The sequence below is a fragment of the Anomaloglossus baeobatrachus genome, chromosome 1 (assembly GCF_048569485.1).
Source record: "Anomaloglossus baeobatrachus isolate aAnoBae1 chromosome 1, aAnoBae1.hap1, whole genome shotgun sequence".
NCBI lineage: Eukaryota > Metazoa > Chordata > Amphibia > Anura > Aromobatidae > Anomaloglossus > Anomaloglossus baeobatrachus.
This window is the reverse complement of record NC_134353.1, coordinates 76,182,050-76,195,245: the sequence shown is the minus strand read 5'-3', so window position 1 is coordinate 76,195,245 and position 13,196 is coordinate 76,182,050. Positions and strand designations below refer to the sequence as shown.

Genomic DNA, 13,196 nt, shown 5'->3' with positions numbered 1-13,196 from the left:
CGGACGATGCAAAGGACACTGTAGAGCATATAATAGCTGGACTAAAAGCAGCTTTTGAATCCACTGCTGGCAGCCGGGCTAAAATGAGGTTCTTTGGATGCAAGCAAAAACCTAGAGAGAGCGCAAGAGACTTTGCCTTAAACTTACAGGAGGCGCTCAGAGCACTTAAATTAGCAGAACCTGCCTTAGCCCCTGGAGCAGATAAGCTGCTGATAGACCAATTCCTGGATGGACTCTCATCCCCTTCCCACCGGGGACAACTGAGCATGATGGTGATCCAGGATCCAGGACTAACATTTGCCCAGCTAAAGGATAGAGCCATCCGCCTCCAGCAGGTGGAGGAGCCGCAGGATATAGACTCTGTTCAACACCTTACAGTGGCACCCCAGCAGCCAGTAGTGCCGGTGACATCGGCCATGTCAGCGACTGCTGCTAACCACCTGGAGCCCATCACTAATGAGGCTCTCCATCAAAGGCTTGATGCCCTGACAGACACTGTTGCTTCCATGGCTAGAATCGTCCAGAAGCTGCGTGGATCCAAGTCTGCACCCAAGATTGAGCTGGCGACCAGCAAGGAGGATGTCCCGTGGATGAGGCCTAGGAGATACCAAGCGACGAGAGGACGACCCAGCGACCGCTACCAGCCGGATGGACAGCCCATTTGCCGCCGTTGCAAGGAGCCAGGTCACTTTGCCCGTGAATGTGCTTTAAATGGGGATCCCCTGGGGAGGCGGGCCGCTCCTCAGGAATGAACTCTCAAGGTCCTTCACCCTGGCACGACAAGTATGTGGGGAGACGTCCTGTCATCCCCATCGTGCTGGATGGCATTCCGCTCAACGCCTTGCTGGACACTGGTTCCCAAATAACATCAATTCCGCATGTCCTTTATAAGAGGTACTGGGCTGATTCAGACGTTAGCAGTGGTCCATCTAATGTTGCATTGAATATATGGGCTAGCAATGGTGAATTAGTACCACAGATTGGTTTCAGAGAAATGACCATTAAGATTGGGAGAGTAGAATTGCAGAATCAGGGTATTATCATTGTTGATGTCGACCGGCGAGAACGTGAACCAACTATGCTGCTAGGAATGAATGTAATTGAAAATTGTTTTGCAGAGGTAATTACTGTCTTGCAGCAGATCGCCGAGACTGCCAAACCTGGGCAACAGAGACTCCTGCAGAAGGAAATTAAAGCCTTGATGCTGAAGCAGCAGGTAGAAATGTCAGGAGGTGAAATTGGCAGTGCAAGGGTAAGTGACCCAATACCTATTGTAATTCCTCCCAAAACTGAAATGCTGGTCTGGTGTAGAGCCGCAATAGGCATCAGAGGGCGAGACTATCAGGCCTTGGTAGAACCTGTGTACTCAGACAGTAGGCCCACTGTATTGACGGCCAGAGGAATAGTTGAGGTGCACAGGGGAAGAGTGCCAATACGCCTTCTAAATTGTGGGGAAGATGAGGTCACCCTACCAAAGTATGCTACCATGGCTAAGCTATATACGGTTGATAACAACGCCATCACCACCGTTGAGCCCTTGAAGCCGTCAAGTCAGGCGGAAGACAATGGCTCAGAGGGAAAGCTGGAGGATTGGTGCCAAAAGCTACATGTAGGTACCGATTCTACACCCTCCCATCAAAAGCATGGAGTATACAGGGTAGTGAAAGAATATGAACAAATATTCAGCAAACACCCATTAGACTTTGGGCAGATCAAAGGGGTTAGAGCACACTATACCCACAGGTAACCATCCACCCATAAAGGAGAGGTATAGACCAGTACCACCGGCTCACTACCAATGCGCCAAAGACATGCTCAAAGAAATGAAAGAAGCAGGGGTAATAAGAGACAGTTGTAGCCCCTGGGCAGCCCCACTAGTGCTAGTTAAGAAAAAAGATGGGACCATGAGGATATGCGTAGACTACAGACGGATCAACCGCATTACACACAAGGATGCATACCCATTACCTAGGATAGAAGAGTCATTGGCTGCATTAAATTCCGCTACTTACTTTTCCACCCTAGATCTGACTAGTGGGTATTGGCAAGTTCCTGTGGCAGAGGCTGATAAGGAGAAGACAGCATTCACCACGCCGATGGGCCTCTGTGAGTTCAATTGTATGCCGTTTGGACTCTGCAACGCACCTGGAACCTTCCAGCGACTGATGGAGTGCTGCCTAGGACATAAGAACTTTGAAACTGTCCTCCTGTACCTGGATGACGTCATAGTCTACTCCAAGACCTATGAACAGCATCTACAAGACCTGGCAGAAGTGTTTGAAGCCTTATCTGGATATGGCATGAAAATCAAGCCTTCCAAGTGTCACCTTCTAAAGCCAAGGGTACAGTACCTGGGACATGTCGTGAGCTCAGAAGGGGTAGCACCAGATCCTGAAAAAGTTACCGTGATAAGAGATTGGCCGAGACCCACCAGCGTGAAAGAGGTGAGGCAATTCCTGGGACTGGTGGGCTACTATAGAAGATTTATAAAAGGGTTCACGAAGCTAGCAGCTCCCCTACAAGACATCCTGGTAGGACAGTCAAAGAAGTCTGCAGCTCGAAATCCTCCTTTCCAGTGGAGTGATGAGAGAGAAGAGTCCTTTAAGAAGTTGAAGTGGGCACTGACAGGAGAAGAGATCCTGGCATATCCAGATTACCATCAACCCTTCATTTTGTACACTGATGCCAGCAACGTGGGACTGGGAGCAGTATTGTCTCAAAGGCAGGAAGGCAAGGAGAAAGTTATTGCCTTTGCAAGCAGGAAGCTCCGGCCTACAGAAAGAAACCCAGAGAATTACAGCTCTTTCAAGTTAGAACTACTGGCAGTAGTTTGGGCTGTAACAGAGCGTTTCAAACACTACCTGGCAGCTGCAGAATTTACCATCTTTACTGACAACAATCCGTTGACCCACCTGGACTCGGCAAAATTAGGTGCGCTGGAACAGAGATGGATAGCCCGACTGTCAAACTACAACTTTGTCATCAAGTACAGGGCAGGCCACAAGAACGGGAATGCAGATGCCTTATCCCGGATGCCACACTCGGGGAACGTGGAAGAGGAACCGGAGGGACTGGAAGAAATTGAGCTGCCGGCCTTTCACCGTCCTAAGGTGGGACAGTATCAACCGAGTGTCTACCAAAAACAACAGCAGGCAACTCTCAACCCATTAGCACACCACGGATGGGCTGACACACAAGACAGCGATCCAGCTGTGAAGCTAGTGAAAGAACTGCTTACACAACAAGGTGCATACCCTAATCAGAATGCCCCAGCTGAGACACAACATCTCTGGAAAGAGAGAGGTAAATTGTTCCTGTACCAAGGGAAGCTCTGTAGAAGGCACACCAATCCAAAAACACATGAGTTGGTCTGGCAGATCATCGTGCCCAAGAGAGACGTCAAGATGGTTCTGGAAGCTTACCACGACGGTGCTGGTCATTTTGGTTGGAAAAAGTTGGAAGTGCTCTTAAGAGAAAGATTCTACTGGGTTGGCATGAGAAAATCAATTGAAGATTGGTGTAGAAAATGCGGACCGTGCAACCTCAGAAGAAAGGATCAACAGAACCAGAGAGCTCCACTCCAGTCCATAGTAACCAAGCAACCACTCGAGCTAGTCGCATTAGACCACGTCAAGTTGTCACCAAGCCGGTCCGGCTATGTCTATGCCTTAACCATCGTGGACCATTACTCACACTTCTTAGTGGTGGTACCCGTGAAAGACCTTACAGCTAGAACAGCAGCTAAAGCATTCCAGATGTACTTTTGCAGACCCCATGGTTACCCAGAACAAGTCCTTGCAGATCAAGGTCCAGCTTTCGAATCACAGATCTTCCAAGAATTCTGCAACATGTATGGCTGTAAAAAGATCCGCACAACAGCATACCATCCCCAAACAAATGGCTTATGTGAGAAGATGAACCATATTGTGATTGACCTGTTGAAGACCTTACCAGAGTCAGAAAGAAATCAATGGCCAGAGAAATTGCCAGACTTGGTGGACTTGTACAATCATGTCCCGGTGAGTTCTACAAACTGCACCCCCGCTTACCTCATGCGTGCAAGGCCCGGTAAACTGCCAATTGATTTAGATATGGAAATTCTGAAGCCAGATGCGGAAGTTCAAGAATCCAATTGGGATACCCTACGTCAGCAGCAGTATCGCCAAGTACAAGAGTGCGTAGAGAAAAGTCTCCAACAAGCTAGGGGAAGACAGGAGAGAACCTTCAACCAGCATGCTCTAGCAACCCCATTGCAACCTGGTGACCAAGTTCTCAAGAGGAAACGGCGCACAAACAAATTGGATAATCAGTGGGAAACCACCCCATATACAGTCTTACCATCCAGTATGGATAATTCCAAAGTGTGTCTCATCAGTAAGGATGAAGGAAGGACATCAGCTGTCGTGTCAAGAGATCAACTCAAACCATGTCCTGAAACCCTGAAGACACCAGAAGTCACCTTACCTGTACAGGTACAACCTGTCAAAAAGGGAGAAGATGTATTCCATACAGTCTTAGGAGATTTCCCAAAAACATGGCCAAATTACTATGGAGCAGTAGTAGTCCCAATGATCGCCTTCCCTCAAGTGGTGGAACCACAATCAGAACCCATACCACAAGAAGTCTCAAGACAAGAAGAACTGGAAGTTGAAACCATAGAGGAAGAACAGATTCCTGGTCCCAGTGAGCTTTCCAGTCCTACAGTCAGTCCACCATCCTCACAAGTACCAGAAACACCAAATAGGTACACTTCCACCCACACCATTATGCTAAGTACACCCAGTACACCAGCAGTACGCAGGTCACAGCGTAGTACTCAGGGTCAGATACCAGCAAGATATAAAGACTAATGTGGAATTGCATATAAAATGTACATATGTTATAATGTTTATATGAAAAACCGTAACAGTTTAGTGTACAGAAAAGGTGAGAGAAGAGTGGTGTAAGGTGGCAGCACGGAGAGTTACAACTTGATCACATTGTTGGTGGCCCGAGGGCCGTGAGGCCTACTGCACTTATGACCAGAGTAGAGACACCTTTAAGAAGTGTTTGGTTATTGAAATGTTTATATAATTGCAACGTTAAGACCAAAAGCCCAGTACCTACAGAGACTATACTGTATGAACACTTATATATTTATGAACATTTTGGACTCTTTTTGAGCTTTAAGGTTTTTGTATTTTTTCCTTTTGAGACTCTGTATATATATAATTGTTGTGATAACTTGTTTGTTTGTTTCACAGTCCCGGAGTACTGTTCTTCCCTAAGGGGGAATGTGGCACCCCAGGGTTGCCACACAAAGGGTTAACTCCCCACACACAACACCAAGACCTCCTGGCCAGAAGGGGGAGACCAAGCTGCTTCCCTGTATATTCTGGTGGGGGGAGGAAAAGGTCAGTAGTTTCAGTTTGGGAGTTCAGTGCAGAGAACGGAGGAGAAAGGATCTTCAGGTTGGAAGCTGGCTTTAGCTCACCTCCGGATCCACTGACCAATTCCAGGCCTAGCTGAGGGTCTGAGGGAAGGAGACAGAGTACACAGAGGAACATTCCTGGGAGACAGAGCATTGTAGAGCTCACCCCAGTGGAGCACACAGAACGGATGCTGGATCCGAGACTGCAGGTTACATACTGTACAGTTAACACCAGAGAAGTGAGGATTCCACATTCTCTATCTGTACCACAGACACAGCAACAAAGGAGAGTTCAGGAACATACTAGGAAGGACTCGAGTTGCCTGTCAGGTCGGTACCTAGGAGCAGAGCAGAGCCGGCTGCCTAGTTCACACAGCAGCAGGGCCACAGACACACAGTGCAGACAAGGAAGCCAAAACGGCCCGGCTGGGTGGGAGAAACCCTGAACCCCTCACAGACTCCGTGGACAGTACTCTGCTGAATACCATCATCAGTAAAGGACAAAGAAACTGCAAAACCGTGAGTCTGCCTGTTTATTGTGCTCGTGTCCTGCACTCCCCCCATAGACTAACACACTGCCCCGGGGAAAAGGCTCTACCCGTGGGGAGCCGTCCCATCTCAAGCTGCCTTCCATCACCCCGGAGGTTCTGCAGCAGCGGTGGTCATCTCTGATCACATTCCACGGGTGGCGTCACGAACATAACCCCCCTTTTTATTGTGGAACCAGGGAGCACGGACCGGGTCACGACACCGTGATCCCCTTTCCAGAAGCAACCCCTTGGCCCGGTTCTGGGTATCCCCTTAACCCCTGGCGACACACTATGACTGGCAATAATCAGATGACAGTCAACCAGCAAAATAGCTAGGTAATAGCTTAGAATGGGAAACACGTGGAAGTAACTTGGCATGCCCCTACTGAGACTGGACTGTCATTCACAATACTGACAGCTCAGCATGCCCCTGAATCTATAGCGCTCTCACTCACTGAGTCCAAAAGAAAGAAAGAGAGAAAGAAAGAGAGAAAGAGAGAAAGAGAGAGAGAAAGACAGAGAAAGAAAGAGAGAAAGACAGAGAAAGACAGAGAAAGACAGAGAAAGAAAGAAAGAAAGAGAAAGAAAGAAAGAAAGAAATATTGAACCACTGGTAGACTATTCTGTGCATTTATCGTCTTCAGCTTTATTATAATACTGATTATTACTCACCACACACCATAATCCCCTTCCCATGGATGACAGGTATGTTACATTCATGTATTAACCGTAACCAATGGTTCGCCATTAGTTTAGAAACCTTTTTATTTCCCAGGATATTATACTTCTTATTATAGTTTTTACTATATTTACTGGTGATATAAAGAATGATTTTTCAAAACTAAAGGCTACTTTACACGCTGCGATATCGGTCCCGATATCGCTAGCGTTGGTACCTGCCCCCATCTGTTGTGCGACACGGGCAAATCGCTGCCCGTGCCGCACAACATCGCGCAGACGCGTCACACATACTTACCTGGCCGGCGACGTCGCTGTGACCGGCGAACCGCCTGCTTTCTAAGGGAGCTGTCCGTGCGGCGTCACAGCGACGTCACTGAGCGGCCGCCCAATAGAAGCGGAGGGGCGGAGATGAGTGGCCGAAACATCCCGCCCACCTCCTTCCTTCCTCATAGCGGCCGGGAGGCAGGTAAGGAGAGGTTCCTCGTTCCTGCGGCGTCACACATAGCGATGTGTGCTGCCGCAGGAGCGACGAACTATATCGTTACTGCTGCAGTAACGATAATCGAGAATGGACCCCCATGTCACCGATGAGCGATTTTGCACGTTTTTCCAACGATGCAAAATCGCTCATCGGTGTCACACGCAGCAACATCGCTAATGCGGCCGGATGTGCGTCACAAATTCCGTGACCCCAACGACTCCACATTAGCGATGTCGCAGCGTGTAAAGCCCCCTTTAGTAGATCCAGTGATGTTGTACTCATAAACCACAATGGGCTCCACTGAGGTTCTAACCTGGACTTCAATATTTTGCACTATTCTTACTATTTTGTACCATTACTGTTTGGGTGACTTTAGATGGGCGTTAGATGGTCTGTAGTTCTGCTGAAATCAGGGATTTGTCAGACTTACATCAAATGTGTATTTGCACTTTTAAACTTTACAGTTCACTTGTGTGAAACTGTAAATTCACAACTCTAATGTTACGGGTGACGAGTGAAATATAATTAAGGTGTGTCATTAATTCATGTGGATAAAGTCAACAATCATTTACTGAGTCCACCTTTACCAAATACGGATAAGGATTAATTGTGAGTAGCGCATTTATTACTAGTATTTGTATGACTGTTACACCCAGAATATTTACTTAATGATATAATATTTACTCCTCACCCTATAGGCACAATCCCTATATAAGTACCAGACCCTTCGCTAATACTCCATTCTGCCTACAACGAGCTGCCTGGACGAACCGAGGAGCTAACATCACATCCAAACATGACCAAGCTGGAGGTTGCAATTGCGAGCCTCATTGAAGTCTTTGACAAATATTCCTGCGTTGAGGGCAACAAGAACACATTAAGCAAAGGGGAAATGAAGACTCTGCTGGAGAAGGAACTGCCAGGGATCCTGGGGGTGAGATGTTTATTCTTGTACATACAGAAAATACCTATTAGCAGCTGTGTTGTATTTTTGTAGATGTTAGGTTCGCAACCCAAAAAATACAATGGATTTTTTTTAGTAAATAATAATTTACTAAAATCAGAATATCTCCATACAGCTGCAAAAAAAAATTTAAAAAAATCAAAACTGGATAGTAATTCCAATTTTTCCTTTAAATGAAAAATGTATCAACATAGTATAGATGGCGTTTATCATTGTCTATATACTGTGATTGCCATACAGACTATAGATGAAAATTGGCCAAACTTGTTTAACATTTTTGCAGCCTGGTGATCACGGGAATCTGAACAAGCATGTATAGATAATTCTACAATTTGTTTTCCAATTTAACAAACTTCCTTTATAGAGAAAATAGCCATAACTACTTAAACGTTCTTACAATTTACTTGTTATTAAAATTATCTCCGTTCTTAAGAATGGAGGGATTATTCAATTAATAGGTTGCTGTTTGTTGCCGAGGAAAACGGCAGTGGTGGTCGGTCTCCTAAGAAATGAGAGATTCGGGAGTCACACACACACATTAGACTGTCAGCTGACCCCGCCAACATCACGGGGTTTGGCTGACATTAGCCCAATGTCTATAGGGGGCCTTAAGTTCTATGTATTGGGGCATCCTGACTTTCCCTCAACACTTTATGTATATCTTTATCTATGGACACTTCAAGACTATAATTGTTAACCAGAACTGATTTCCCAGAAGAAGGGAACATTTATCAAACCTTTCTTTCTGTATTGTTTTCACTTATTGTCTCCTTGGGGTTCTATTCCTTTTTGTGGGAGAGAAAAAACACAGAAAGTAGATTAGATTCATCTAATGCTAGCGAGAAATGAGCCCTACAGCATAGAGGAGTTCTTTATCATTTAGGCTCAAAGTTCACACTTGTTTTGCATCAGTCACAATTAGTTGTGTGACTGATGCAACGGATGTGTTGCAGATAGTGGCACAACTGATGTGACTGATGCTGTAAAAAAAAGACCTGTTTTTTTTTTTTTAGTTTTTTTTTAATTACTGTTTTACCGGCGTCCGGCTTTTGTGAACGGCTGGGCGATCAGCTAATCGTTCACAAAAGCCGGCCGGCCAATCAGCTAATCGTTCCGGCAGCTGGAACTGGAACGGAATTTACAGTCGATCATGTTTTTTTTACTGTGAGCATGCGCAAAAAAACGATCTACTGCATTGTTGCTCCTGCCTGACGGTCAGTCAGTAAACGACTGATCCGTCACGCGGTGGATGCAACACAGGGTCATCAGTCAAAATCCGTCGCTAATAGAAGTCTATGGGGAAAAAACTGATTCCTGCAAAATATTTTGCAGTTTACCGTAATTCCTCAAGGCGACGTATTGTGATGCAAAACAACGGAAGTGTGAACTTAGCCTAAGACCACACATATAACATTACCGTTTCTGATTGCACTCCATATGTACAAATGTATTCCTCAGAGATTATTTTTGTACGTAAAGCACTCAATGGAGCCGGCACAGCAGCTCACACAGGAGGAATGGCTGTGTATAAGGGGTACTTCTCACATAGCGAGATCGCTGCTAAGTCACAGTACCAGTGACCTCATCAGCGATCTCGCTGTGTGCGACACTGAGCAGCGACCTGGCCCCTGCTGTGAAATCGCTGATCGTTACACACTGTCCTGGTTCATTTTTTGCTCGTTGCTCTCCCGCTGTGAAGCACACATCGCTGTGTTTGACAGCAAGAGAGCAACGATCTGAATGTGCAGGGAGCTGGCGTCTGGAAGCTGCGGAGGCTGGTGACCAAGGTACACATTGGGTAACCAAGCGAAGCGCTTTGCTTGGTTACCCGATATTTACCTTGGTTACTAGCGTACGCCGCTCTCAGGCTGCCAGTGCTGGCTCCCTGCTCCCTGCACACGTAGCCAGAGTACACATCGGGTAACTAAGCGAAGCGCTTCGTTTAGTAACCCGATGTGTACCCTGGCTACGAGTGCAGGGAGCCAGCGCTAAGCGGTGTGCCCTGGTAATCAGGGTAAATATCGGGTAACCAAGCAAAGCATTTTGCTTAGTTACCCGATATTTAGCTTGGTTACAAAGCGCAGGATGTTTCCACTAGTCGCTGCTGGCTGGTGCCTGGTCACTTGTCGCTGGTGAGATCTGCCTAATTGACAGCTCACCAGCGATCATGTAGTGACGCACCAGCGATCCTGAACAGGTCATATCGCTGGTGGGATCGCTGGAGCGTCGCTTACGTGTGACGGTACCCTTAGAAAGCATCCATACACTCCTATATATGGAAAATAGTTGCATTCATTAAATGACCCTCACCAGTGGTGCCAGACAGACCTGACTAACTGGTATGCTAATGGCGGCTCCAAGACAGATGTTAAACTATCCAAAAAGATGTTATTCCCCTTTCAGAAAATCATGTAGCTAGTGATGAAGGGTTGTAGCTAGTGATGGGCATGCATGCTCGCCATCTCATGTGTATGGCGGGCTATAGCTGTCTCATTAGACTATCTCTTTTTTAAATCAAAGCCAGTCTGGCAATCAGTTGATTGCAGAAGTATTTTCAAGTATTTTCAAAGTATGCAGTAGTAGCATTTCAGAGTAGAACATACAGTGTATGGCTGAAATACCGCACCCAGTGTCTGATTCATGTTGCCTGTTGTTTGGATCTCATTAATCTCATGTCAGGACCGCCTATATTCTTGAAATGTCTGTTTGGCCCAGATCCAAATTTGCAGTGAAGTTCTAAGGCTCCTTTCAGACGTCCTTGTTTCAGGTACCTGTGACATCCATTTTTAACGCGGATGCCACACGTACCCATGTTATTCAATATGCTACTCACATGGACTATGTGACCCCTCTTGGCCCCACACGCACACACGCAGAAAACACGGGTATTTGAAATAAAAAGATTTTCTATATTCACCTGTATCCAACGAGGTTTTCTTCGGTTCTGCTGTCTCCTGCTTCTGACCCCCACTGATTATATTCATTGATTATTCACTGCACTGAGGACCTGGAAGCCGGAGCATCACCAAGGACAGCGCCAGGGACAGCATCGCCGGGGACATGTGAGTATTCAGCAAGCAGTGTGTGTGCACTGACAACCAGGAGGTCATCAGAATTTCCAATGAACTCTTATGAACTCGTGAAGTAGCGTGGGTGTCGCGGGGGTGTCATCAGGATGTCATCAGCGTTCATTGGGAACTCTGATGACCTCCTGGACGTCATTGCACACACACTGGTTGCTTGCTGAATACTCACCTGTCACCGGTGATGCTGTCCCCAGAGATGCTGTCCCTAGTGCTGTCCCCGGCGATGCTCCGGCTTCCAGGTCCTCAGTGCAGTGAATTACAATCAGATTACAAAATCTGAGAAGTCTGCTCCAGAGACTCACCAGACCTCTGATCCTACATGGATATTGGGACAATAAAACTCTCACACCACTAATCAAAGCTAATTAAGGATTCATTTTCTAAGCTCAGTGTTTGTTTATTTAAATGTCTTTTAGTTATGCCATCCCTCTGCTCTGTTTGTGCATATATTTGTGTTTCTTCAGATATTTTGTCATACCATGCCTGATGAAGGGACCTGAGATGTCTCGAAAGCTTGCTTTGTAACATCAATTTATTTTATTTTAGTTAGCCATTAAAAGGTATCACAAGATTATAATTTTGTTCCTCTCACTGAGAACATTCAATAATATTTCAACTGGCTAACACGGTACCAAAACCTTTTCACTTGTAACTAAGTATAGAAAAACGAGGCAAATCATCATTCATTTTACAAACTACCGAGTATATTATTATATAGAAGCATAGGTAAATTTGTGACTGTAATATCTGCATGTAGTTGATCAGTAGGCCCCTAGAGTCAGCACTACGGGTGGGGCCCGTCCTCCCCAGTCTGACACTGGTCTTGTATAAATATTCAGAGTCTTATAGGTCATTACTGTTAACATAGTGTATGAGTGTATGAGAATTTTTCTTTTATTTTGGAGTCTTTGATATGCAGTTTCAGATATTCTGAAAATCTACAGTAATTTTCATGTTTCTTCTTGGTTTGCTCAGATATACATTAAAGGGTGCTTTACATGCTGCGATATCGCTAACGATTTATCGTCTGGATCATGGTGTTTGTGACGCACATCCGGCGTCGTTAGAGACATCGCAGCGTGTGACAGGCTGGAGCGACCTTAAACGATCGCAAAAGAGACAAAAATCGTTGGTTTTGGAGAGGTCGTCCAAACACCAAAAATCGTCTCGTACGTAGCGATGTTCTTGATCGTTCCTGCGGCATCACACATCGCTATGTGTGACACCGCAGGAGCGACGAAAATCTCCTTACCTGAATCCACCGGCAATGCAAAAGGAAGGAGGTGGGCGGGATGTTACGTTCCGCTCACCTCCGCCCCTCTGCTTCTGTTGGCCGGCCGCTTAGTGACACCGCAGTGACGTCGCTATGACGCCGAACACACCTCCCCCTTGAGGGAGGGATTGTTCGGCGGTCACAGCGACGTCGCTGACCAGGTATGTGCGTGTGACGCTGCCGTAGCAATAATGTTCGCTATGGCACCGATCACCAAATGTCGCACAAACAATGGGGGCGGGTGCTATCGCGCACGACATCGCTAGTAATCGCTAGCAATGTCGCAGCGTGTAAAGCACCCTATAGTGACAAAGAACAGATGAGCTTCTTTGATTTTAAAATAATTTATTTATTTATTTATTTTCTTTAAGAATGCCAAAGAGAAGGACGATTGTGACAAACTCATAAAGGATCTGGATGAAAATGGAGACTCTGAAGTGGATTTTAATGAATTTATTATCTTTGTTGCTGCAGTCACCTCTCTGGGACATGAGAGATTTGCGGACATGCCTAAAAAATAATTATTAATATCAATTTACTACTGACTAATAAAGTTCTGTATTTAAAATGTTCTACTTCTTTTTGAAAGCGCTGAGGTTAATATCCCTAAAGGTCAAGGGTAATTTAGGGGTTAACACTTATTATATCCAAACAGTTTATAAATGTGAAGGTATTAATTGGAGTCTAGTGCAATAACATTTTCCTAAAATGTAACTGTTCTAATGTAATTAGGTCCAAAATCTAATGTATAAAGCTGAGTGCATGTATGTA

The 13,196-nt window shown here is 45.8% G+C and overlaps 1 protein-coding gene across 1 annotated transcript; it reads left to right on the top strand.

The window, feature by feature from the left end:
• The first annotated feature begins 7,832 nt into the window (after positions 1–7,832).
• On the top strand, positions 7,833–12,993 carry S100P (S100 calcium binding protein P). The gene is made up of 2 exons (XM_075333325.1): positions 7,833–8,036; positions 12,797–12,993. Exons 1-2 carry the CDS (start codon positions 7,899–7,901, stop codon positions 12,944–12,946), a joined length of 288 nt encoding a protein of 95 aa, XP_075189440.1. The 5' UTR covers positions 7,833–7,898; the 3' UTR covers positions 12,947–12,993.
• Positions 12,994–13,196: the final 203 nt, after the last annotated feature.

Excerpts from the sequence above, each read along its gene's own strand:
- S100P (XM_075333325.1), top strand. The coding sequence starts at position 7,899 with ATGACCAAGCTGGAGGTTGCAATTGCGAGCCTCATTGAAGTCTTTGAC. Across the intron at positions 8,037-12,796 it reads AACTGCCAGGGATCCTGGGG|AATGCCAAAGAGAAGGACGA; the intron begins GTGAGATGTTTA and ends ATTTTCTTTAAG.